Source organism: Ictalurus furcatus, chromosome 2, assembly GCF_023375685.1.
Source record: "Ictalurus furcatus strain D&B chromosome 2, Billie_1.0, whole genome shotgun sequence".
Classification (NCBI taxonomy): domain Eukaryota; kingdom Metazoa; phylum Chordata; class Actinopteri; order Siluriformes; family Ictaluridae; genus Ictalurus; species Ictalurus furcatus.
This window is the reverse complement of record NC_071256.1, coordinates 25,992,785-26,020,740: the sequence shown is the minus strand read 5'-3', so window position 1 is coordinate 26,020,740 and position 27,956 is coordinate 25,992,785. Positions and strand designations below refer to the sequence as shown.

The window sequence follows — 27,956 nt, the reverse complement described above, 5'->3', positions numbered from 1 at the left end:
TGGCAGGGCTGTTATGAAAAATGCTTATTTGCCACGAGGAGGGTCAACGCCATTTTGCTATCTGGGAAGAACATAGTTATTGCACCTGACATTTTATAAACTCTTGAAAAGTTTGTCGCAGTCCCACTGTGCACATTCTCTTCATAAAACGCGATTCTGGGCTGTTTATTCGTACTCTCCCTATTCAAACTTCACATGAGAATGTTATCGGTGTTTATATCATGTACAGTTACAGGACGTTTGATTTTGCGACACGTCTTTATGCGGCCGGTTTCATCCGGCCCAAGATTAAGATTTCACTTCCGGTGGGGAGGGGCGTTCACGCGCAGAGAGGAAGCTACGAGGCCTGCACGAAAAAAAAGAAAAGAAAGAAGAGCTATACTACAAACTACACGATTGGTTCTGTTACTTTCTGTCGCTGTGAAAAACAGGACTGAGTGCTATTTTAACACCACAACGGAACGTTGAATATCTAGCGGTACGATAAGGCTGTGTTTGGTGATTTTATTATTATTATTATTTTTTTCTTTACCCGCGCGTGTTCACCTGCATCCGGGAGGCACGGTGGTTGTCACTCCTCAAATCCCCCGTACTGCAGCAGCCAGGATCAACAATAACAAGTGAGTGCAGAGACTGAACCAGGCCCCGGCTCTGCGCTGAATATCACCGCCATGGCGTGTCTCGGTGTTTTTAGGTGCTGAGACATTTACTGGGTGAAACTCGGGCAGTATGAACCAACAGATTAAACCCCATCTCAAACTCTAGCCTCAGAAACGCAGCAGCCGGAGCTTAACGGAGACCGGACATGGTGAGTCGACATTCTTTCACATGTAAACGCTTATTTTTTTTTATTTTCTTTTTTCACCCTCGGCTAATTTAGTGGGTGTTTGAACGTGTAAACTCTAGTGACACAAACAGGTCGTTTAGCTACGTCTGTATCTGAGGCCTGGGGTGCATTGCTTTATGGCGCTTCCTTATTTTACTTTACAGTATCGCAATAATTGTCCCTTATCGTGATTACGTTCTTCCGTGTAAATGACTGTGTCGGCGGGGCAGATGAGTTACCTACCTGCTCCCTGGGCTTGGTTATGGGTTATTATTCTTGTTCTAACCGAAATTGTGTGTTTATTTGTGCATAGGATGTGATGGTTTAAAGCATTAAAGGTACAATTCTACGTCTGTGGGTAGTCCAACTAAATAACGGTCTCCGGTCATCGTTTTGAAAAGCAACTTAACGGCCATTCGGGTCAGATTGGAGCGTCGCGAGCCTCCGCCTCGGTGTGTGCGGTATGAACACGATGCAGCGCGCGACGTGTCGTGACTCATACTAAGAATTCAGCTTCAGTATGGCTACGCGACCTCTTCCTCAAATTCTCTTCCTCCTTCCTATGTTACATAGAGGCCCAGGCAAATACCCTGTGAACGATAAATAAAAACAACAACAACACGGGCACGTTTCCGCGGAAAACTGGAGAGAGGGAGAATGTGTTGTGTGGTTTGTTTTTAATCTGTAAACAAACGCCAGTTATATCTGTCAGCCTACATTTCTGATATATCTGACTGTATTTTTTGCTCTGTCACAGGCGTCAGAGGAGACCTCATTGCGAGCACTAGAAAGTCTTATGACTGAGTTTTTCCACAGTTGCACTACTAATGACCGCAAGAGAGAGATTGGTGAGTCTTTATTTTATTTTACCTCCCTTCTTTTTATTTGTTCATCTTTAGTAATCATTTCATCCTGGTCAGTGTAGTGTCCCAGGAACGCTAGGTGTGAGCTGGGAATACACCCTGGCTGAGGCCCTGTTTACACTAGTGAGTTTTCGTTTTAAAACGCATAGCTTTTGCTATGGTTACGCCTGTCGTCTACACTACCGCTGTGTTTTCGGCCCTCGAAAACAGAGACTTTTGGAAACACAGAAGACCCCGTTTTAGTTTGAAAACTCTCGCTTTTCAGTGTAAACAGACCAAAACGAAGGCATGGATTCGCCCACATTTGCCCCCTGATTGGTTCTTTTGGATCATTGCGTATCCTTCCCTGACTCGTCAAGCCCTTACCATATGACCATTACCCTACCTTGACCGTAGACACAGCAACACGGAGACTGAACCGCAAACTTTGCTGGCATTGTTGTCATTCTTAGCAGCCAATGTGCAGTTAAATTCTGTATTTTATAATACTACAGATGCCTACATGCGCAATAGGCAAGCAATGATTAGAGCAATCAGCAACAAATCTCATTTCAAGCGGCATAAGTGCCATCCTTGCAGAAATGTTCAGCAGGAATGTTCAATAGAAATGAAACTGGAGATTGTTTGTTTGAGCTGAAATAAAAATATAAGTGAAAAAAATAAGTGACGTCCTTGCTTTTCCTCGCACTCATGCTCATTATTGTGCCTGCCAGTGACTAGCAACCAACTTCCTGCGCATGCCCAGTGTGCATGAATGGCCATGTGACATGCGTATTCGGTCGTGTAGTGTGGATGGAGATTGTTTCTGAAACACAGCGGAAACGCCATCGTTTTCATTTTAAAATAAAAAGGTACTAGTGTAAACCGGGCCTGAGACAGCAGTCTGTCACAGGACACCATGCACATGAGCCTGGCATGTATTTGGGAGGTGAGAGGAAACCAGAGAACCCAAAGGAAACCCACGCAGACACAGGGAAGACACTGGTAAATGTGCACACAAACACACAGCAACCCAAGCTCAGGATCAAACAGGGGGCACTGTGCTGTGATACTGCACCACCGTGCCACCCCTCGATTTATCTGTTTCTATTTAGTTTCTGTTTTTCTTTCAGTGTAGTCTTTGCTAATTCACGTCTTTTATCCACTAGTTAGCAAATGCTAACAGAGATGAATAAAGCCAGCCACTGTATCAACTTGAGCACCTGCTCGTGCAACCTCATTGGGCAGCTGAACATGCTTTGAGGAGCTCATTAACTACCTTGATGCCTGTGATGAGAGGGAGGAATGCCATCCTCAAATTTAATGCAAATTTAAATTCAGAACCAGCTTTTTGTACCAATGTATATGCTCCATATGTCAAGTGAAACACCTGGGTGGCTACCTAGCCTGAGACGTCCTCAATTGTCCGCCTGTGTTATGTGGGTCAGTATTATTGTGTGTGATGGGCAACATAGATCTGTACCAATAATGATTAATCGTGTACTTCTTGTTTTAGAGAGTTGATTTCCTGCAAGGTTTCCTGCTTGGGGTGGGGGGTGGCTTGGCGGTTAACATGTTTGCCTCACACCTTCATGGTTGGGGGTTCAAATCCCACCTCCCACCCCTGTTAGCATGGTGTTTGCATGTTCTCCCCATGCTTCATTGGTTTCCTCCAGGTACTCCGGTTTCCTCACCCAGTCCAAAGACATACGGACATTCTCTAAGTTGTTCCTTTGTGGTTGTAGTGGGGGTGTGTGTGTGTGTGTGTGTGCCCTGTGATGAACTTGTGGCTCCAGGCTCCCCCGTGATCCTGTGTAGGATAAGCAGTATGGGTGTTGGATGGGCGGGTTTCCTGCTTGGAACATACAGATGAGACATTGTATCTCACAGTGACACAAGTGCCATAAGCCATCCAAACATCACACCATTTATATTACTGGTAGATGTGCATTTTCAACTGTGGTTGCCATTTATTTTTACCACTCAAACAAGACTCTCTTTAGTGTTTCTGTGTAGCGCATTTGACAAAACCACATGCAGCTGTTAACAGCTCTTCATGCAAAAATGACTGACCAAGAAGTCACTAACAGCCTGTGAGGAACCTTGGTGTCAGAACTTTGAAATGTATGTGGGTTGGTTTTTTTGCACACTCAAAAGCCAGGGACTGCTTTTCCAGTAAGTGAAAATGTTCACCTACTTGAAATGCAGCTTGCCCTGGATTGCATACGAGATGATAATTTTGATACTGAACTTGCCATTGTTATTAAAAATTGCCTGGGGCTAACAAAGATATAATGGAAGTATGACCACCCGCTATGAGAAAAGTAATACATTTGCCTAAACCCATGTCTCTACACTTGCCTATATGAATTTTGACTCTCTATAGTTGAAGTATGTTCTTCTAATTGAACCTTTTAATGGTGTGAACATTTGTGCTGTACCTTGTAGAGGAACTGCTGAATAGTTTTGCTGGCCAGCCAGGCTCCTGGAGACATTGCCTCTACTTCCTCTCCAATAGCAGAAATGAATATGTCATGATGTATAGTCTTACAGTATTTGAGGTGAGTATACACACACATGTTCACATACTATGCACTCCATCCATGCTATGTATTAATCCTGATATTCATTTTTAGAACCTGGTCAACAAAATGTGGGTCGGTGTAGCCAGTGAGGATAAAGCAGAGCTTCGTAACTGCTTGCCAAAGTTGTTGCTGTCCCAGCATGCTCAGTTGCCCTTCTTCATCAGAAATAAGCTCTGCAAAGTCATCGTGGACATCGGACGCCAGGACTGGCCAATGTTCTACCACGACTTCTTTAGCAATACTTTACAGGTACCTGAAATATGCATGTTTATTGGGCACTGCTGTTGAGTGAGGATGCCTGGGGTGCAGTCAGTGTTCCAGTTCGACCCAAAAGTGTTCAGAGGGGTTATTCGTGGACGTTTTGCATAAGTGCATTGTCATGCTGAAACAAATAGGTTTGTGCCTATTAGTTTCAATTAAGGGAAATTGTAATGCTACAGCGTTCAAAGACATACTATAAAGTTCTGTGCTTCCAACCTCGTGGCAACCGTTTGGGCCACATCCACATGTATGTGTGATGGTCAGGTCTCCACAAACCTTTGGCCATATAGTGTATTTCCACCTTTTCATGAGAGTAGGTGATGACACAATAATATTATCAGATGAACAGTTAGGAACTGCTTGCTAGCAGTGGCAATTGTGAAAAATCAGCTGAATGATGATTCTGCAACAATGTGCAGTAAACAGTTTTTAAAAAAAAAAAAAAAACATTTTTTCCACTGTTGATCTCTTGCTCAAGTGTTTGAATGTGTGTGAGTACTGACTAGTGCAGGAGAGACATGAACAACACATTTAATCACTTTCAAACTATTGTAGGCCTATTTAATTTTGTTAAGGTAAAAATTTCACCTATTTTTTTCTCTTTTGACTGAAAAAAACAAGTCGAAAGTACTTTTAAATTCCTGCCAGTATTAGTTTGTATTGGAAAGTTCAAAACACCTGCGCAAATAGTTCCAGATTCATATGTCAGTTGGCTCATCTCCCATTTTAGTGGGAGAGAAAAAGGCTGTTCTTTTGGCGTATATTTGAGTGGTACCTCATACTCTGCTATCACGTTACTGACCTTTTATACAAAATGCATAAAGGTTGGCAGGTCTGCTAATATAATATAATCGGAGCAAATGTCACTGGATATTGTGGCAGTGTAAAATCAGTTGAGTAATTAGCGTGTACAGATGACAGTCAATTTTCAGAATCAGGAACATGCAGGCATGTGGTATATTCTATAGCTACACAGTCAGACACTCTCAGGGAATTCGTATACAGTCATGTGAAAAAAATAAGCAGACCCCAATGGAAATTGTTGGCTTTTTTTTTTTTTAAACATATTTTGTCACGCAAACAGTTGATCATCTTTGAAACAGTGCCTATTAATAGAGTTGATGTACTTGAACAAAACCACAAGGAAAATTAGCTTTTTCAATTATTTATTCTAAAGAGATATCAAGAGATGTGATATTCTTCTGTGGAAAAAGGAAGGTACAACTTTGGCCTCAGAAGCTAGTATTGCCCCCTTTTGTCCACCAGTCTCTGACATCAGCTTGCTGGAATTTTTGACCACTCTTCAATGAAATATTCTTTCAGTTCCAAGATGTTTGAGGGTTTTCTTGCATGTACTTCCTGTTTCAAATTCTCCAACAATATTTCAGTGGGATTCAAATCTGGGCTTTGACTAGGCCATTCCATAACCCTCAATTCTTCTTTTTGAACCATTCCTTGGTGGATTTGCTAGTGTGCCTAGGATCATTATCCTGTTGAAAGGTCCACTTTCGGTTCAACTTCAACTTTCGGACAGATGGCCTTTAATTATCTTCAAGCACTCTTTCATATGATGCAGGATTCATTTATTGAATCAATGAATGCAAGCTGTCCAGTCCCTGAGGCAGTGAAGCAACCCCAAACCATAACATTTCCACCACCGTGCTTCACAGTTGGTGGAAGGCCTGGTCTTTGCCTATATGCTCATTGGCAAACTGTATTGCAAAGGCTTTTTCCTGGCACACCTCCCATGCAAATCAAATATGTGCAGTCTCTTTCTGATTGTAGAAGCATACACTTTGACACCAACAGTTGCAAGACTTACTAGCAGATCCTGTGATGAAATTTTGGGGTTCTTGGAGATTTCTTTTTGCCCTTGACGGGCTGCTCTTGGACTGAATTTGCTGGGATGGGCAGTCCTGGACAAATGGGTGCCATTTATAGATTATTTTCCTTACAGTGGAATGATGTATTTGAAATAATTTGGAGATCTTTTTAAATCCCTTGCCAGACTCGTAGGCATCCACATCCATTTTCACCATCAGGGCAATCATTAAGAAGTTCCAGTCAACTGGAAAATGCCCATCTTGGCAAAGGGAGGTAGCACAAAGTATTGACTAAAAGGTTGCCAATAATTGTTGCACACCTAAACTTAACAAATATTTTTATTTTTTGGTTAAACCTGTGTTTTGTTTGCAGTTGTTTGATATCCATGAGACCAGAGTATGTTTCTGATTTCTTTAAACAATAAAGACAATTTTTCACAGGCTTCTTTGCTTATATTTACCAAAGGTGCCAATATTAGTGGAGGGCACTGTACATTGTGAAAATTACTACAAACTGTCAATTTTATGTGTCATTTGATAGTGTAACACCTTTTTTATTATTATTATTAGGCACTCTTTCAAAAAGGAACAAATGTTTGTCCAGAAAAGGGGGAAAAAAATTCCATGGGGTGTACTTATCTTTTCACATGACTGTAAAAGTTTACTCTCACTCATTTGTATACTCTCAGGGAATTTATATAATTGTTTGCTTCTGTTGGAGAGCACTTAATAAGCTCACTAGCTGGCCATACCTTATTACGTACAGTGTATCAGTTGCCACTTTTTAGCCCGGTCTGAACAACCAAACCTGTGACTGGTTAACACGGCACTGGAGCGTCCACTTGCCTGGTGAGCTAGCTAATGAATTTATTTGTTCACCCCTTCCCTACATTCACACTAGGAAATTCATTTACTGTGTTCATGATACAGTTCACGATTTACTGTGTTCATGATATAGGGAAATATTCTAGGATCAGCGGCAAGTGATTGTATGAGTGTATTGATCTAACTCACACGATCACATGTCACTCGAGAGGATAAGTTCCTTTTTTTATTCGGTTTACTCTCATGCTGTCTTCCTCATGCCTTCTCATAGTGTCCTCCTTTGTCACTACTGACTCTGATTTGCTAAATATGGATGTAGGTTTAGACTTCGTTTTCTATAAAGTTGTGTAACAATGCCTGTTTTTAAGTATTATACAAATAAAATTTAATGTAAAATTGTATGCAAATTAGTTAAAATGTGGTGAAGGGTCAAAGTGGGTAAGTAACTTTTTATTTTTATTATTATTGTCTCCTGTGATTTCCTCCGTCCATTTCTTTAGTGCAGGTTGTCAAATAGGCCTCAATTGTCTGCTCCAACACCTTCAGTTCCTCCCTGGTTTAGGTCCAATTTAACATTGTTGATTGTGCACAAAAAGGGAAGAAACATAATACTGTTTTTTTGTGTGTGTGTGTGTTATTTATTTATTTATTTATTTATTTATTTATTTATTTATTAAACCTTATCTTGGTTTTGTTTGGTTTTTTTTATTATATTAAAATACATTTGTGCCACTGCAATTTCTGATCAGAACATACAAAAAATCTGGTCCTTGCATGCTCACATGCATCAACAGTAGCAGTCAGTTCATGGTCACAAGAAACAAACCAAATTTACAGGCAATGGGTATCAACCCGGAAAGAAATGTTCTCATAATGGAAAAGTTTAAAACAGGCTTTGCTTTGAAAGTTAGTAAACCCAAATGACTCAACTCAAGAACTGGCTGTTAAGACTAACTGTTTTTCTATATGGTTTGTGTGTAGCTTTAAATTATGTGAGTCATTTCTCTTAGTGTTTCCAGCCAAGTGGTATATTTTCTACAAATGTGTGTTTCCTGTGCTGTTATATTCAATTCTAATATTACATGTGGAGGAGAGCTACTGTCACTAGCAAGGGCTGATATTGTCCTAATACATTTAATGGGATTGGATTTGTGTTGTATTACAATTCCACCAACTTTGTGTTGCTGATTGACATGACACTAGCACAGTTCTGTTTTTTGTGAACATTACTTATATGAACTTTGTGTGTGTGTGTGTGCCCTAGTTGGTGCAGTCCCCTACTCTGGCACCCCTGGGTTTGGTTCTATTGAAGATGACCTCAGAAGAGCTGGTGTGTCCGAGGGAAGATTTGAGTGTTGGTAGGAAAGAGGAGCTGAAAAAACTCTTACTGGAACAGATACCCACTGTATTAAATTTGCTGACTGGTGAGGCTCTCAAACGCACTCCTCTATTCAATTTAAGTGTTTTTGGTGTGGTTCAGAGAAATTCACAAAGCTTATGGAAATCTTTTGTATTTTTGGTTTTCAGGTATTCTAGAAACTGTTTGGGATAAGCACAGTGTGTCAGTAACAACGCCTCCTCCGTCACCGACATCAAGAGATACGGGTGAGTCATGTGTTGGCCTTTCTTCTTCTGGCTTTGGGTTTTTCTGCATTTGATTCCCTGGAGCATTTGCAAGCATTTGACCAAATGTGTTTGGCTTTCAAAGGAAATGATATCAAAATCCCCTTACCCAGCACACATGCTCTAGTGAAATCTGGGGAATTTGAGTGTGTGGGGTTGGTTATTTATTTATTTATTTATTTTTGGGGGCGGGTAATTCATAATGCGTCTCTCTTCATTATGTGTACTGACAGGTGACGCCACTCCACTGGGGTTGGAGTCAGAGAGTAGCCTGTTGTGTCTGCTGGCTCTGGAGTGCTTGGCTCATCTCTTCAGCTGGATACCTCTGTCCTCCTCCATCACACCGGCCCTCCTGGCCTCCATCTTCCACTTTGCCCGCTTCGGCTGCCAGCTGCCAATCAAAACCAAGCCTCCGCCCACTTCCAACGGAGACTCTGCCCCCGGCAGTCACTTAGCCAATGGGAGCCAGGGAAGGACAGGACACATGGTGGACCATGCTAAGCGGGCCCAGTTAGGCATCATGGCTATGAACTGCATTAACGAGCTGATGTGTAAAAACTGTGTGCCGCTGGACTTTGAGGAGTTTCTGCTCCGCATGTTTCAGCAGACTTTTTACCTCCTACAGAGACTCACAAACTCGCACACCAACATACACACAGTCAAAAACAGACTGCAGGAGTTGGATGAAAGGTAAGGGCACAGGCAAAAAAAATGAAAATGCACACTTGCATATACAAACTAATAAGCTGCAGATCCGAGAACTGACGACACACAGTCTGGCGATGACTTCCCCATTTTCTTACTTTTTTTCTTTCTCTTTCACTTTAATTACTGCCCTGTTTCAGTTATTTGGAGAAGTTCACAGATTTTCTGCGACTCTTTGTAAGTGTTCATCTAAGGAGGATTGAGTCCAACGCTCAGTTTCCTCTAGTGGAGTTTCTGGCTTTGCTCTTTAAGTACACCTTCAACCAGGTAAGCACATCCAAACCTATTCTCTTCCCTGCAACACTGCTCTCTTTGTCCAATCAGTGTCTGAGTATTCTGCTTTTGATATTTATAGCCAACACATGAGGGCTACTTGGCTTGCTTGGATATATGGAGTATATTCCTGGACTACCTAACCACCAAAATCAGGAGCCGACTGGCTGACAGAGATAGTGTGTTAAACAGGTGCGTGTTTCTGTAAACCTTGATTGGTTTGAGAGTCAATGCAAAACTTCACATACAAATTACAGGCCAGGAAATCAGGTCACTTAACTAAACACATATTTCCTATTCAGACAACTTTGGCTGTCAACTTAAAGGGTCATGAAACCTCCCTCTTTCAGCTCAAGTCTACCTCTCAATGTTTTTGAAAAATGCAGCTTAAATGGGTGTGGATGGCTGTGCGAAGAAGGGAGGGGGAGTGGGCATGGCATGGAAAGGCAGGAGAGGAAGAGGGGGGCGAGCCTTCAGAACACTCGCAATAAAGATGGATAGTGACAAAAAGTTTGCAGATGAGGCAGAGGACTTCACTCCTCCTGAATTCCCAGGGCTAAATGGAGACACAATAGATAGCAGTGCAGGTCCTCTGCCCTATCTATTTAAACCATTAGCCACTGGCGGGACTATGGAGGAAAACATAAAACAAAACCGGAGGCAGCGCGGATGGGAGGAGTGTCGGAATGGTAGTTTGCTAATAGGTCCGAGCTTTTCACGAATAAATAGGCGAAAGATCTTCCCTTCAACGCGGACTCTCGTTGCATAGTTTTGCACACGATGGCCCGCAGAGCTTTAAGCAGTTTAATTACCTCAAAACGCAAGTAAAACTGTCATGGTTAAAAATTAGACACATAAATCATTTAAAGGGATGGAAAAGTCCTCGGAAGCAAGTCCGAAGTCCACCTTTCTCCAATTCTCATAGCTCTCCCGAGAAAACACACTCGGGCTCTTACACCACTGAAACAAACACCTGCGACCCATTTGAACGCCTCTTTCATAGACTACATTTGTAGGAAAGCACCACGTGCCGTCATGAATAATTAAGAGCAGCATCTTCTCATAGGATAAGAACACACAGGCTCATGAATAATTGAGACACCGACAAGTCAGCGAAGTATTATAGTACATTGCCACGTCACTGCCTGTGACGTGTGACACGATGAGATTTTAAACCCGGAAGATGCAAATAGTGGAAAAAAGCTTGAAATTAACCAGTTTTCTCCTACAATTTTAATTAAAGGATGCTAAGATTGTCTTTTATGGGGTGTGATATGAACATATCTGTTAAAATCTCAGAAAATGTAGTTTAGTGTTTCAGGACTGTTTAAGTGTCCACAATCATACTTTCTTCCTTATCATATAATCAGATCACTTATGACATGACAACAAACACATCAATAGCCTACTACATATTTGCCCAGCATGCGGTTTCTAATTTAACCATGTCAACTATTACATTTCTATAAACATCTGTGACTATATACTAGCAGTGTTTTTCTATGTGGACAAAATTGTTGAGATTGATGTACTTGATATGTGACTCAAATTCACCCTGGCTGGAGAAGCTTGTTTTATTTAGTTATAGCCTCAGCTCCTTTGCCCAACAGGCATCTGATACCTTTTGTACACTTTTCTGGCCCCAAGCTTCAGGACTTTGGTGGTTGCAATATAAATTAGTTCTCCACATTTGTGTATACACATTTTCATAAACCAGTTTCCAGAATCAAAACAGCTTTTGAACCCTGTGACACTGAGCTTTTCAGAGTAAGATATGGTCACTGGATTGGAAAAAAGCAAGTGTTTAGTGTTTTATTTTAGTTTTGTCTAAAGATCATGATGAGGAGATCTGGTTGCATATGTGCAACGTCTATCAAACTATCTCATCTTGTGAACGTATGTAACTCTTGGCTACATTTAGTGACAAATCAAATGCTATAAGTCTGGCTTGATGAATCTGCTTATCTTAAAAATGGTTCCAGAGTTTGCTCTATATGTAAGTTTTGCTGATGGTTCTGTTTATTTAGATAAGGAGTTGTGTTTATGTTAATGTTGGTTGCTTAACAGGTATAAGGATGCTTTAGTGATGCTACTCCGAGAGGTCCTGAACCGCATTCAGTTCAGGTTGAATCAAAGTCAGCTGGAGGAGCTGGACGATGAGACCCTTGATGATGATGTAAGACATACACGGACACAACATTATCCGTTTTGTCGTGTTTATCTTCTCAGTGTCTCTGCAGGGCTTTTTTTTTTTTTTTTTTTTTTTGGTACAGTTTTTCCTCTGTACTTGAGGAGTGAAGTTGGTGGGTTGTATATTTGGACTAAACATTCTGTCTTTGGTTGCTGTAGCAACAAACTGAATGGCAGCGATATTTGCGTCAGAGTTTGGAGGTGGTTGCCAAGGTGATGGAGCTGCTCCCATCTCAGACCTTCTCCATTCTGGTAAGTGTGTGTAGCTACATACTATATTCCTTTATTTCTTTTTTCTTTTCACAAAGCATTTTAGCAATTCTAATTTGGTAAATAGACTTTTTATAATGAAGTCTAATTATAACACTGAATCACATGAAAACATGGACGTAGTGTTCTGATGTGCACCGTCACTGCTGTCAACATATTCATCATGTACATCATAGAAAAGAACATCTTTTGTGTGTTTTAGTTCCCAGTACTTCAGGAGGACTTGGATGTTTACCTTGGGCTGCAGCAGTTCATCGTAACCACACGAACAAGTGAGCCTCATTCATCTCTTCACAAAACGTTTCCTGCATACTCTTCTCAAATGCCAATAACAAACATGCAGAGTCAGGTTTGTGTGTTTTACATCTAACATCACCGTGTGCCGTCACCACCATTATGTGTCTGTTCTTTATAAAACTAGTGATGTTTATTGCTTAAACAATCGGTTATGTTGTAGTCAAAGTGCAAATGGGTCAAGAAAAGCACAGGTACTAAACATGGCTGTTGTTCAATATTACATTTGGCCAGTTACAAATCAGAATAATACACTGTGGGGGGTTTTTTCCCCCCTCAATAGCCTTGTTCAAGGAAGGAGTTATATAGCCTTCATATAATATACAGTATGTACTACCAACTTTAACTGCTTTCCCCCAGAGTGCTGATAGAAATAATTATTTTGAATAATAATTATGTGTTCAAATATTTATTTATTTATTTATTTATTTATTCTTTTGCACTTATGCTGCCACCTGGTGTTTGAACTCTTTAATTAAGGTTGGGGGAAATGAAATCTCATCTGTCCTCTTCATAGATGTTTTCAGTCACCTGAAGTAATGAAAGGGTGTATATTTGAGGAAAAAGCCTCATGTATTCTTAGGATTTCAAGCAGAAGCAGACTTTTTTATGCACTCCTGTCTTCTGAATGATGCATCAGTAAAGGATAAATGAGAAGTTCAGGCTTGGGCATCTGTTTTATTAAGGCTGTGCAAAAGCACATTTTTCTTAAGAGTTTTTGAGTGACTAGCTAACTGATTAATACTTCTTAAGAAAGCCCTGTATAGCCCAGTATAGACTGGCTCAGATATGCGTCCACCTGACTCTGGCCTGACATGGATTCTTACTAATGTGTGACAATACTATCCGTGTTTGGTAGTTATTATTGTATTGCACCAAAAAAAGCAGAGGCTGTGGCAGATTAACTGGACAGCAAATGTTAGTTAAAATAATATTAACAACTAAAATGAAATACAAAACTACAGTGACACTAAATATATTCATGCATCCAAAATGATTTGATGGAGAAAAAAAAAGCTACGTTTTCCCCATGTGACATTTGTGTGACAAAAACAGGCAGGCAGGAATAGTGTGAGGGCGCAGTTCTCAAAAATAGCTCTACAACTTCTAACTTGTCTCCAGAACTACAATCACTAATTCTGAAATTGAAATGTACTGTATATACAAAATAAATAAAAGTTTCTCTAAAAATGAAACTTGAAACTAATAGTGCACTAAGTAGTACTATATGTACTTGGCAGGCATGACCTGGATGAGATTTTGATGGTATGATAAATGGTTATATAGTGGTGTTGTTTTTTTGTTTTTTTTTGTTTAACCTTAGTGGTTCTCGTTCACCCATTCACACACATTCACACCAATAGTAGCAGAGCTGCCATTCAAGGCATTAGCTTGCCATTGGGAGAACCTTGGGGTTCAGTGTCTTGGACACTGCCAATGGACACTTCGGCATGTGGAGTCATGTGAGCCGGGAATCGAACTGCCAACCCTACAATTAGTGGACAACCCCCTCTACCACCAGAGCCACAGCTGTCCTACCTAACCTTTATGCAAAAATATCACGGTTTCACGTTATTGCGATTACAGCTGTAAAATGTTATTTTTTAAGTGTCTGGGTAAAAACCCCCCCAACTTTTTTCCATTGAACACAATACATTTTATTTTCAAGCAACATATAGAATATTTGCAACATTAGTAAACATTTATGTCAGGTTAAATATTCAAATAAATAAAATAAAATAATCCTCTTAGTCCTCTTGATTAAATTAAAATAAATGCAACCACTTAAGTAAGCCTAAACCTGCAGCTCAACAATAATTAGAACATAAACTAAAACTGCTGGCTCTTATTTTGTTTTTGTTTTTTTAAATGTTGTGATTTTGAACAGATGGTGGATAGTACACAATGGTGGAAGACTTAAACAAAAGTATAGACGTGATGCCAGCTAAATGAAATTATTACTCTAAATCACAGAAATGTTATACTTTGCTCTTCCCTGGTGCTCCCGTAGCTGGGATATCATATTTGATGTATTGCCTCCTCTAACAGCCACTCTTAAAATGTCTTACAAATTGGATGTCTTTCCTCCTCCAAGCCGTGGCTGTCTGAATGTTTTTCGGTACATGAAAAATTCCCATAAGGCAGACTATGTCTTTTTTGACGGGGGAAAAAGTTCCTGGGGTTCACATGATTCGGTCAACCTACACACAGGAGACTGACCGCTCGCACCAACCGGAGGGGGAAGGGTCGTGTTACTCTGTACGCTGCACATAACCCAAGGGATTCCTGCATTTTCCGTCTTTGATGAGAGACATAAAAAACAGCTCATACCGTAGGAACAGTATAACAGAACATTTTAGTGGTTTTGAAACCGTGACTTGCCGTCATCTGGAATCTTCGTAGAGGCTGGTTCTGAACTGGACCCTGCATATTCACTGATTACCTCGGGATGCCCATGTCCTGTAGGAACAGGAAACTAAAGGAGAAGGATTAGCGTAGCTGCTGTTCATTGCATTTCAGGCATAGCTTTCCATGTACATTTGTTATCATTTTATCTGAGATGATTGGAGTGCAAGGTTGTGAGATGTGTTATGTGAATGGTAGGCTAAAGAAATGTGACTTTAATCTGGATTTAAACTGAGAGTGTGTTGGAGCCCCAAACATTTATCAGGAAGGCTATTCCAGAGCTAAGTGTGGAAAAAGCTCTACCTCCTTTAGTAGACTTTGATATTATCTGTATTATCAAAAGTCCAGAGTTTTGCGTCCTTAAAGACTGTGATGGAGGATTGGTTAAATATAAGGTAGCTTGACCGTTTAGGGCTTTATGGGCGAGTAGCAGTATTTTATAATCGATACGGACCTTAACAAGTAGAGTTGATAAAATTGGATTAATATGTTCATATTTTGGTAAGTTAGTTAAAGTAACCTCTATATAGCACTTTTCTAGATACTCAAAGCACTTTACGTAGTATTGGCGGGGGGATCTCCTCAACCACCACGCATAGCATCTTTTATGATGGATGTCCTGGGATAGTTAATGACCACAGAGAGTTAGGGCCTCAATTTAACGTCTCATATTTCTACAGTATAGTGTCCCTGTCACGATACTGGGGCATTATGACCCACACAGACCACAGGGTGAGCACCCCTGCTGGCCTCACTAATACCACTTCCCACAGCAACCTTAGTTTTCTCCAGGAGGTCTCCCATCCAGGTACTGGCCAATCTCAACCCTGCTTAGCTTCAGTGGGTAAGCACTCTAGCAGCTGCATTTTGGACTAACCATCTTATTTAGTGAGGATGCAGGACAAGCACCTATCAGTGCATTACAATAATCCAGTCTTGTACAATCAAGTCATGAACGCATGAACTAGTTTTTCTGCATCGAAACAAATAAGATGTTATGTGGCTTGGCAATATTTTTAAGGTGTAAGAAGGCTGTTTTTGTTACCTGGGAAATATGATATTCAAATGATAGGTTGCTGTGTAATATAATACCCAGATCTTTGACTGTAGAGGATGAAGTAACCGAATATCCTTCTGAATGCAGATTGTATTCTAATAGCCTTTGTGTACTGATTTTTGGTCCAATTAGCAATATCTCTGTTGTTATCAGAATTTAGTAGAAGAAAATTACCAGTCTTTAATGTCTTTAACACATTCTGTTAACAGGGAAAATTTAGAAATTTTATCTGGTCTTGTAGAAATATATAGCTGAGTATCATCAGCATAAAAGTGGAAATTAATCCCGTGTTTTATAATAATATTTCCAAGGGGCGGCATGTATAAAGAAAACAGCAGGGGGCCTAACACAGATCCTTGCTGCACACCATATTTTACTGCCGTTAAGTTAGTAAGTTCATCATTTAAACAAACAAAATGGTAGTGGTCAGACTGGTAGGATCTAAACCATTTTAATGCCTGAAATGCAGCCTTGGTCAGATGCTAGAAGTAAGTCCTTTTGTAATTTTGACAAGTGTAGTCTCTGTGCTGTGATGGGACCTGAAACCTAATTGAAATTCTTCATAGATACCATTATTCTGCAAAAAGGAGCATAATTGAGCAGACACAACTTTTTCTAATACTTTAGACATAAATGGAAGGTTTGAGATTGGTCTGTAATTCGCTAGTTTACTAGGATCTACTTGTGGTTTCATAATGACAGGTTTAATAACTGCCAGCTTGAATGTTCTTGGAACGTGACCTAAACATAAAGAGGAGTTAATAATATTGAGAAGAGGCTCTCCTACTACAAGAAGCAACTGTTTCATTGGATATAGTATACATGTTTGATTTTGATGTGTTAAGTTTTGTAAGCTCTTCCTGTCCAATAGCGGTAAAGGACTGTGATTGTTTTTGGGAGCAATTTCCAGGATTTTCATGAATACCAAATTTCTTGTGTAAACACTTATACAATCAATTTACGCATACATCCTTTCATATCCAGCTTGACAAACGAGGCCCATAGCGTAATGGATGAGTCCTGAATCATTGGTTGTTGAAACTGATGGGTCGTTTTTGTGATTTCATCATGACTGTTAAGCTGTGAGGTGCTATTGTTAGTGTCCAAACATTGCACAAGATAGTTTTGCAGTTGGTTTAAAGTAACACAGGTGAATTAGCTACTGGCATAGGGCTGAACAACAGCGTATAAAAATTGTGATCTCAATTCATTTCCTAATGCAATTTTATTCAAGTCCAGTGTTGATTCTGCAGCATTTGCACTCGGGCAACAACATAAAACAGTGCGCTTCTATTTCAACTTATACGCTGTGACCAGTGACCGTAGGAATTTTACAAAAACATGGCTAGTCTAGAGAAGAAAAAGTGAAGAAACAATAAGGGGAAACTGCAAGTGAATTTTAAAATGGCCCAAACTTTCACTTGTAATGAGAAGGAACAAATTTGTCCTAAATAAATGTGTAATAATATGTACTAAATATTAATTTCCCAACTTCTAAACAGGCTGTGATTTAAATGTATGAAATGAATGAATGAATGTGGCGAGTGAGTCATGGCTGCACATGCTGTTACGCTTCAAAGTAGTGACACAATATGCATAGAACACGTATGTCAAGACCGATTTAAACCCACAAGTGGCTTATTAGCCATGACAATTTATTTAACCAGCCATTAATATTCCTGGATTCCTTTTAACTGCGCTGTTGTCATTCTTATGTGATCAAAATTGTATTCTATATAACAGTTGTTTTTAACAGACGGCAGCTATTTCAGTACAAATGTGCCGATTAAATCAGTAATTCAAAATGCAGATGAGAAAAATTTAGCTATCACTGTCTGCTACAGTAATATAAGAATTTTAATAAATATACATATTGTTCCTTACAAAATTGGTCAGAGAATTGAGTGAGAACCGTGACCTCATTTCTGAATTATTTTAACGGTTTGCACCTCTCTTATGGCCATGCCACTGAGTAAGCAGAAGAAAACTAGTAATGCAGGAAGTAGTAGCAGTACCCTGAACTTTCTGCAGTGTGGTTATCCTGCCAGCTAATTTCACATTTTTATGAACTTTTCAGAACTGAAGTTATGCAGGTCTGTGTCTGTTCACAGGCCTTGATGACTAACAAGCCACTGCACTCAGTAGTATCCTGTTTTACGTGGTTTACAGACAAATCTGCGGTCAAAAGAGCCGTTTCTTCATGTCCTGCTTTCGGCTCACTGATGGCGTTTACAACCTGCCAACTCCGGAAATCACATGCATGTTATGAAAGACAGCGACTGAGCAGATTTGTTTTAAGAGCGCTACACTGGCTCTGTGTATGTGCATGTAAGAAGTTTGTATCCCAGTGGATTCTAGGTTGGGGAGGATGTAGCAAAAGTTGCAACAAAACAGCATAAGTCAAAGACCTGACTTTTAAGGAGAAAGATAGGAGAGAGGTATAACATATCTAATGGAGAGTGTGCAAAGATTGGCCTGGCAAGAGTTAGAACAGATAGATCAGGAAGAATGTGTGGACTGTAAACATATAAATATTATATATATATATTGTAACTGAAGCTGTTCAGAAAAATATTTGCAGTGTATTGTTCAGAAGTGATATTTCTCAGTATTGCTATCTTAAAATACATTGTTGCTACCTTGAATTACAAATAAAATCAGCTTCTGTATGTGCAAGTGCGATTTGGTCCCTTTGCTTGTGTTTGTTCTCTTTCATTGAGTGTATGTCCGTCACTTCTCTGATAACTTTACCGTGTCTGTGTGTAGATCGCAGGTTGAACATCACGGCCGAAGCTGACTGTAGGAGGCTGCACTGTGCGCTGAGAGATCTGAGCTCCCTGCTGCAGGCCGTAGGGCGTTTGGCCGAGTTTTTCACCGGAGACGTCTTTACAGCTCGCTTCAACGATGCCCTGGCTATTGTCCAGAGGTCTGTTACCCTTTTTCTAAAAATTCAAGTTTTTCACATCACTCATAATAAAAATAAGTTAGTAATTTTTAACAAAATCCTGTTGTAGCTGTTATTTAGGCAAAAATGATTTTGATGAACACAGGTCCAACCCTTTTTAAAAACATTGTATCGCTCTGATTGCAAATCTTTAACACTTTGCATCCACTTGTAATAACAAGATCAAATCCAAAAGGATCATTAGTATTTGCCACAGTTTAATTACAACCAAAACGTCAGCTCAAACATGTAACATTTCTGTCATTTTGATAACAGCAGTATTAACTTTTTAGCTGTGTCTTTACCTCCTTTGCTTCTGATTACAGAAGATGTTAGATTCTCACAGGGGATGTAGCTCAAATGGTTAAGCGCTGTCATGGCTTTACAGTGTGTAAATAAATAAAATAAAAAAAGGCAGTGACTCCAGCAATGCCTCAGCCGTCTGGCTGGAACTCCATGAGTGCTCAGTTGTTCATGCTTTCGTTGGTTTAATTAGTGTCCGTACAGAGTGAAGTAGCCAACTGAGGGTGTCCAGCAGGTCTTGCAGATTGAGTTGAGCACATGGGGAAACATGGTCCATGGCTTTTGTCGAAATGTCTAGGAGAACAGCATACACTAGCAACACCAAATTAGTTTAACGCAAAGAAGCATATCAACCCCATGGCAGACGATTAACATACATTTCAGGAAATTAAGTTTATGATGTTGGAAACTGTGGAATAAATTTTTATTTTTGTCATTGGTTTCCTGTTGTTTATCTTCTTTCTCTCTCTGCCAGGCTTGTGGAGGTCACTTGTTATGGCTCTCAGATCAGCCTGTATGATGTGGAAATGGCTGTCCCTTCAGTTCTTAAACCTGACCTTATAGATGTGTAAGTGCACATAAAAAGAAAAAATCATAATACAGAAAGTCTGATTATATATACCTAGTGATCTACATTGTGTGACTTTGCACTCATGTTTTCCTAGTTTTTTTTACATTATGACTTTATTTTATTTATTTTTTTGCAGTCATGCCCAGTCATTGGCTGCACTGCAGGCATATTCTCATTGGCTGGCACAGTTCTGCAGTGAAGTACAGCGGCAGCAGGATCAAACGCAATTCGTTGACCTCATCACATCATGCATGGCTGCCACTACACCCCTAATTAACGCCAAGGTAATATTCTTGCCAAAGATGACTTTATTTAGCAAAGTGTAGGTTAGGTCCATCACAGGCAGTATGTAAAGGCCTGAATGTCTGAATGCCCAGACCAAACAATCAGACCACATAACTGTTTTTACACTTTGCCAAGTCAGGTAACACTTGTTTTTCAGATCTGAAACTTTATCCTGTACTATTGTGAACTGGAATTAAACTGACATTAACCTTGAATTTCCTGTTAAGCCAGTTATTCACCCCTCTTTATTAAATCTGCTGCCTAGATACAAGCTTGCCAACTTGTATGGATTAGCCATCGTATTTACAGTTTTGGAACGCTTGCTACAGCGATACAGGAGACACAAAGTAATGGTCAGGCCAAACGGCAGTGAAATTTGTCTCGTGGAATAACTAAATTGCTGAACGGGAAGGAACATAGGAGGTAAAGGTGGTGTTCATGATAAAGCTTAGTTTAGCTTTGTGCTGACTTCTCCTGTGAGCTCACAACCCTCTGCCATGGGAGCCAAAGAAAACCAGTGGGTAGGACTCTGATCCCCATTTTAAAAAAAAAAAAAAGAAAGAAAGAAATGGAGGCACTGCTAATTAGCAATGGTCACACCAGATTTTTGTATATATGTGTGTGTATATATATATGTGTGTGTTTTTCCAGTTTTCTACTGACAAACCAATTGTTATGCAATTTTAAAAATGCACATGGTAGGATGTGCTGTGCCGTCATATAATATTTTTGTGTTACTCTTTGGGCAGACAAGCTTTTTGATTGTTAGATATTTTTCTTTCATGTAAGGACCTTTTTTTAATACTGTACTAATGCTCGGACAATCAGCTATCTAGGTAAGTCAGTTGATGGGTAAGAAAAGTAAGTATCGTTCACGACAACTTGTTATTGTGTACAGCATAAAATGTAAGTGGAGCAGACTGTAGAGTCGACATGCACTTATGTTAAATTTCTGACAGTTGTGTGAAGCTTATAGCTGGTTGCTTATAAATCCAAACATTTCTGCAGTTTGCAGAGCACATCCATTGAGACACTAGGATTTTTGGTTAAATTAAGTTTTTTCTCTCTCTGCCTGCTAGGATTTTCTTGTTAACAATACTGGCACATCTAGAGATCACACCTGTGTTTGATGTTGTACTGCTTACTACTGCTGCAGGTTCCTGAGAAATTGCTGTTATCTGCGTGCCATCTACTGGTATCCATGGCAACAACAGTGCGACCTGTGTTCATGGTGTCATTATCTGCGGTACAGAACGTCTTCAATCTCATCACAGAAAACCACAATCATAGACTGGCTCAGGAGGTTTGTGTGTGTGTGTGTTTATGGAGTATTTTTTTTTTTAACTGCATTTAAATGCAGCATACATATTTTAAGTTCTTTAACACATTTTAAGCTATCTTGTTGGTATTCATTTTTTCAGATACAGGTTATGTGTGTGCACTTGTTTATTTTATTGTGTGTGTGTGTGTGTGTGTGTGTGTGTGTTCTAGGCTCATGTGCTGGTTTGCAGGGCTTTGTCGAACATGCTTCTTTTACCGTGGCCAAGTCTACCAGAAGCAGAACAGCAATGGCAAAGTCGATCAACCAATCATGCACGTCTAATCAGCACCATCACACATCAGTACCGCTTGCTGCGCCGCCCACCAGACCACCATCCCAACAGTGAGTGCAGTCATGCTCATGTCCTTCAAACAGATGGCGAAGGTCTTTTTCACTGTACCGAAATCATGAATTGTATTTTCATGACTTGGTCCTTAGTTCAGTACGAGTAGCAGGTCTTTGGTTTTCTGAACATATACAGGTGCATCTCAAAAAATTTGAATATTATGGAAAAGTTCATTTTTTCCTGTAATTTAATTCAAAAAGTGGAACTTTAATATTTTCATTGCTTCTTCACACTGGACTTGTGAAGGTGCTTATTAAATTATGTGGTGATGTACTAAGTTCTAATTGTTGAACAATAAAAAGTTGGGTTACACACGCACAAAAAAAGGGACTGTGTCTGTGCGAGCCAAAATTACACTATGGTTACTTTTACTGTCGAGCCTACTTTTGGCCATTCGAGACAGAGAATCATTGGAAAATGAACTAGATTCCAGATAGAACTAGAATTTGGGCCAGTTCTTGTTATTCAACATGTAGAGGAAAAACATCTTCACCCAGAAGTAGCCTCATTAGCAAAGGACGAAAAACTGATCATTAAACTATAAACCTGATAAAGGGGTACACCACCTCTTTATCGGGGGTGTGGCCTTATGATGAGTATTTGGATGCACAGTAATCCCACAGTCTGTTATTTGTCCAACTTTAGTTTTTGGCTGTTGGCCCAAAGGTTTGTTGCAAGTTTGCTTTGTTTTTGTTAAAGCTGAATAAATCAGTTAAGGCATGTGGAAGGATGGGAATTTCATGTCATGATCCCATGCTGAGGAATCATTAAAGGAGAGCCCAGAGTTGCTGTCTCAGCTTACACAGGAAAACTTTTCTCCTCGGTAAACGGGTCTGTCTCGCACCTTTGTAAGCATGGGCTTGTGGAAGGTTAATGCATCTAAAGTTCTGTTAAATTTGTAGGTGGGCAAGACTTTGTAGGGTAATGAATTAATCCATTCGACGGTTGCTCTTCTCTACTATGTTTGTTTTTTTTCTTTTTTCAGGTAAAGTAGTGCTGCAGCAGACCCTGTGTGTACTGCGGGATCTAGTGGACAGCATATCAGGAGAAGCCACAAAATCTCGTCAGATATGTTATCAGAGCCTGCAGGAGTCTGTCCAGGTCACTCTGGCTCTGTTCCCGCTGTACATTCAGCAGCTTGGTAAGAGTTGCTGACCTCCACTACACTCCTTACAGAATAATGTGTGTGCTAACTCGTACAGATTGGGAGAATTCTTTTCCAGAAATGTGAGAGACTATTATGCATGTATGATGCCATCTAGGTCTACTCCTAGAAAAAAACTCTAATAATGTAATGTATATTAAATGAGATGCTTTATACATCCATTTTGAATTTGTAGCATAAATTACATGCGTTTACACAGACCCATGTTTGTACAAAAGTGACACATTGTGACCAAAAAGTGTTGCATTAGAGGTTAGACGTATGCTAAAGTTGATCTTTAGCATTCAAACGTCCTTGTCCACACTCCAATAGATAAAATTATATATATATATATATATATATATATATATATATATATATATATATATATATATATATATATATAATATATTGTCATACGTTTAGATAAAATGTAAAAAATAAAAAGTCTGTTTAGACTTTTACACTGTTATGGAGAGAATTTTGAGCCCAAACAGAGAATCCCTTTGGAAATCTACCAACATTAATACTTTTATACCCTTGTCTGATGCGCAGAATTATGGTAACTGGTATTCTGGAGTGTCCATGATACTGTGCTCATGTAATGTTGCTATTGTTTTTTCTCCCTCGCTCTCTTTCCACAGATGTAACAGATGAGATGCTGAGTTTTTTCCTCACACTATTCCAGGCACTTCGGGTGCAGATGGGAGTCACATTCACTGAACAAATCATTCAGACTTTCCTCAGCATGTTCACCAGGTAACCATTGTGATGCCACCATTTAAATAGCCCTAAAACCCTGAAGTTCCAGCCTTTAGGAATAAGATAATCACTGTAAAAGTCATTGTTTTATTAAGTCTAAATTCATTCATTCATTCAAATTCATTGAGGGTGTCTATATGTACACTAATAATCCAGTAACTAGTTGATGAGGCAGAGACTCTAATGATCACAGAACAAATTAATATTGTTAATCCATCCAAGCCATTTGTTCAAATGGTGTTGGTTAATTTCATAATTCTAATAAACAGCAGTTCTGATAGTAGGCCTGACTACAAGTCACAGGTCTATATTTATCTGAATTTATCTATGATAAATTTGCTTGTTCTTGTACTTTGAATATAGCAGTGTAGTTTTAGCGAATGTCATGAAAGATCTGATTCACTTGCCGCAAATATATGGCCATATATAAAAAATATAAAACGTTATGTTTTAGGGAGCAGCTGGCAGTCAGCATCCTTCAGGAGGGCAGTGCTGGATCAAAAGTTGTTGAAAAATTCCTCAAGATTCTACAGGTATGCAAATATAACAATGTACACAGCTGGGGTTTTTTGTGTGGGTGTGAGAGGTAATTGGTGGTTCAGAACTTAAGCTTCAATATATAATTTTTAATTCTTAAGTTCTCCGCTGTATGTTTAGATTTGATTTATTCTGCCAGAGGAGTGGATATAATTGTAACTGATCTACTGTATGCATTGTGTGTGTATTTGTGCAGGTTGTGGTTCAGGAGCCTGGTCAGACCTTTAAACCCATGTTACCCAGCATCCTCAGCCTTTGTATGGAGCAGGTGTACCCTATAGTGGCAGATGTAAGAACCACTCAAAAGCCACCCTAATAACTGTGTATAACACATCATTTTACAATGACTCTGCAATTCTTTAAGCTTGAAGTGTGAATAATTAGTTTGTTCGTTTTGCAGCGCTCCTGTCCAGATGTGAAAGCTGAAATGTTCGAGCTGCTCTTCCAAATCCTCCATCAGAACTGGAGGTTCTTCTTTAAGACCTCAGTCCTAAACAGTGTTCAGAGAACAGGGGCAGAAGAACACATGGAGAACGAGGCCCAGTTTATTGCCGCCATGCAGGTACACAGCACATAGACTTTGATCTGAGCTTTAATGCAAACTATCCCTAAAGTCTGGAATATAACTGCTAGGAAAACAGTCCTCCAGCCAAAAATATCCAAGCGACCAGTGGGCGATTAACATAAGTCATGCCAGGTCAAAGTAGTCTCTTTGTCACACCTACCTTGCTGGTACAGTGAACAATAACAGTAAGAACAGTGTTTTAAAAACCCCAACAAGTCGTGCTAGAGCCCCATACTACCATGCCACTACGATGTAGGATATTTGGATTGTACTCTGCAATCCAAATATCTGGGTCTGGCATAGATGGGCTAGAAGCATGCACATAGTGTCAAATTACCAAGCAAACTGGCAACTTGGTTTGTTTTGGCCATTCATTCGGTTTTCTTGTGACTTAAAGATTTCTGGTGGTTTGTTTATTAGTCATATTTATAGTCAATTTAAAGCAGTGCATCTGTGGGGTCTGAGACACATAACCAGAGGATCTGTGATCTTTTTATTTTATGTTATTTATTAAATTTTATATTTACTGTGCTGGAAATCACAGCACACCATTATCAAATCTTATTATATTTATTTATTACTGAGTTCTTATAGTTATTAGCCTGTTTGCTTGGTCACGAATTGGTTTAGTCCACACCTAAAAACTCAAAACAAGTTAGTCCTTTAAATAAGGTCAAATTGGACCTAATGTGTTCTGTCAGTCAAAACGCTGTGGCTCCAATAAATAGCCAAATATTACTGTACACATTTAAAGAAAGGACCTCTGATCTAGAACTTACACATTGATTACTATTGAGAAAGGATTTCAAATTGCCAGAGTATTTTATTTTTCTCCTTGGAATTTGCTAGGCCAGTGGTGAGAACCATAACAATGGAAATGCTGGATACTGTATATTATAAAAATTTTGTGCAGTGGTCTGAATCATATGATTTTTGTTTTGTTTGTTTGTTTGTTTGTTTGTTTGATTGACAGGCATTTGGACAGTCCTTCCTGCAGCCTGATATCCATATCTTCAAACAGAACTTGAGCTATCTGGAGATTCTTAACACAAAACACAAACTCTACCACAGGGTGAGAGATGCATTAATCATCAGACTATTTGGTTATTTGGTTCATGTCTGTGTGTTTATTTTGCTTATCCAGTGTGTGTATACGTGTGTGTGTTCAGAAGTTGTTCAGGAACTCCATGCTCTTCCATTTCATCAACGTGCTGCTGCAAGTTCTCCTGCACAAGAGCCATGACCTCTTGCAGGATGACATCACTCTGGCCCTCTACAACATGGCTGCTGTAGATTTCCCAGCTTTTTATACCTCCTTCCTGCCAGAGTTCCTCAATGGCTGCCAAGGCCTCGACCCTCACCAACGCACAACGCTCGCCCGCAACTTCACACCAGAGAGGGTGAGCACTTTAGCTTGTCTGTTCGAAGATGCATAGTAGGGTCGTTGTTGTGTCACACTTAGTCACAGTGTCTGATTGGACTATTACATCACGCTAGACTTATTCAAGAATACTGATTACAGTTCATTTTTGTCTGTTAGGATTTACCCATTCATTTATTTTATCCGATAAAGCTCTTTACTCCGGTGCTTCTCATCCCTTTTTTGTCCGGCTTCAACGCCAAAAACTTTGCAACCCTATCCCTCTGGATTCGTTCCAAAATCATGCTACATAAATCCCAGTTTCTTTGTGCAGGAGATGCTGCACATCTAATCACTAATTAGATTGTTGTTGTTTTTTAAGGGGATTTGGTCTTTTTGTTTCCAATTTCATAATAAAATTTGTATTTAATTTTCACCACCAGCTTGTGCGTTTTCAAATAATTAATAGCATTAATACTGTGAGTCTGTGAAACCATGATATTTTTAGACTAGGTTATGATACTGTGCTATATTTCAAGCCATAACTCCCCTAATGCATAAGAATTTCCACTAAAGACATGACATTTAAAAAAAAAAACCCCATCACTTCAAAAGTTAGGGCCATTTAATAAAAATCTGAACTCTGTGTTGTACACAAAAACACCTTTTTAAGATTTGACATTCCACATGAAATCTTTTTGTATTGTGTAATGTGTAACACTCTCTCTTATTTTCTAGGACCTGCCATCGTTTTCTCAGGGAGTGTATCGATTGGTGAATGACCTGCGTTTTTACAGACTGTGCAATGGAAGCTTGCCTCCAGGAACGTTAAAATTATAGCGCTGTTCCCCGATAAGTGCAAAGCCAAACCATGTCTCGTCTTCACGAGGAAGCAGATCACTTCCACACAAGTGATCAAGCCACGCTCTCTGCCAGGACCCAGCCTCTGATCTTTCAGTTAATGGCGTGTAAGCAGAACCACACTCCTTGCGGTGTTTGTTAGCATTTTTTTATGTGTTTATTTCAGCAAAAGTTCATGTTGCCAACGATCATAAGGCCAAAGTGTACGTTCCACTGCTGCAATGATGCCAGAAGTGGAAGAGCTGAAGCCAGTTTAAGTTAAATGCATGTTTACGCACTAGTGGAGCAGATCTGTAAGCACTGTGGCTGGAGGTATGAATCCATGTCCTTTTAAAATGAAAGTGCCATTGAAAGCACTCTGCTGCAGTTGAGATGAGCAGTTTTGATTTAAAGGATGAACGCAGTTTGACATGGACGCTTGATTTGGTCATTGGTGACTAGCACAGTGTGAGGACTGTTTTAAAATGGACTGCTGTGATTCAGAGCGCCGAATTTCGTTTTGTTTCTCCTATGTCTGATTTTAACGCCTTCATCCCCATGGAGACGGACTCTTACTCCTTTCGTATCATTCCATCCTGGTTCAGGAGATAGATCCTCAATAAAGTTTTATAAGGAAACACCTGTGTATTTGCTGCTCTTTAATTTGGTCACTCCTTTAAAATCTTGTGCTTCATTCTTAACAGCAACAATAATAATCGGAATATAGATTAAAGTTCAGTCAGTGATGACTGGAAATTATTCTGGAAGAGTTTCTGTTGTACACAATCCGTTCTTCATGCAAAAGTTCTGTTTTTGTTTTTCCTATCTGATGTGTGTAATGATTGTCATTATCATTAGGGGGTGTCAGAAAAGATATTTAAAATTTTTATTTAATTTATTGATATTACCATATTGGCCACCTGTCATTCTGGCACAGCTTCACCTGTGCACATACAAAATTCTAAACTGATTGCTTTAATTGTTTGGTTGTTTCTTGT

The 27,956-nt window shown here is 39.6% G+C and overlaps 1 protein-coding gene across 1 annotated transcript; it reads left to right on the top strand.

The window, feature by feature from the left end:
- Positions 1-18: 18 nt before the first annotated feature.
- Positions 19-27,928, top strand: xpo6 (exportin 6). Its single transcript, XM_053610994.1, has 25 exons — positions 19-808; positions 1,584-1,674; positions 4,117-4,229; positions 4,305-4,502; positions 8,427-8,586; positions 8,690-8,767; positions 9,019-9,475; positions 9,631-9,757; positions 9,846-9,955; positions 11,831-11,939; positions 12,113-12,205; positions 12,426-12,495; positions 18,747-18,906; positions 19,703-19,795; positions 19,935-20,082; positions 21,240-21,386; positions 21,575-21,746; positions 22,736-22,891; positions 23,539-23,653; positions 24,111-24,189; positions 24,390-24,482; positions 24,594-24,755; positions 25,732-25,830; positions 25,928-26,158; positions 26,857-27,928. The coding sequence occupies exons 1-25, from the start codon at positions 806-808 to the stop codon at positions 26,956-26,958; spliced, it is 3,366 nt and encodes a 1,121-aa protein (XP_053466969.1). The 5' UTR covers positions 19-805; the 3' UTR covers positions 26,959-27,928.
- Positions 27,929-27,956: the final 28 nt, after the last annotated feature.

Bases quoted from the DNA above. Each gene is read 5' to 3' on its own strand.
- xpo6 (XM_053610994.1), top strand. The intron at 8,768-9,018 runs GTGAGTCATGTG...GTGTACTGACAG, and splicing joins ACCGACATCAAGAGATACGG to GTGACGCCACTCCACTGGGG. The intron at 23,654-24,110 runs GTAACCATTGTG...GTTATGTTTTAG, and splicing joins TTCCTCAGCATGTTCACCAG to GGAGCAGCTGGCAGTCAGCA.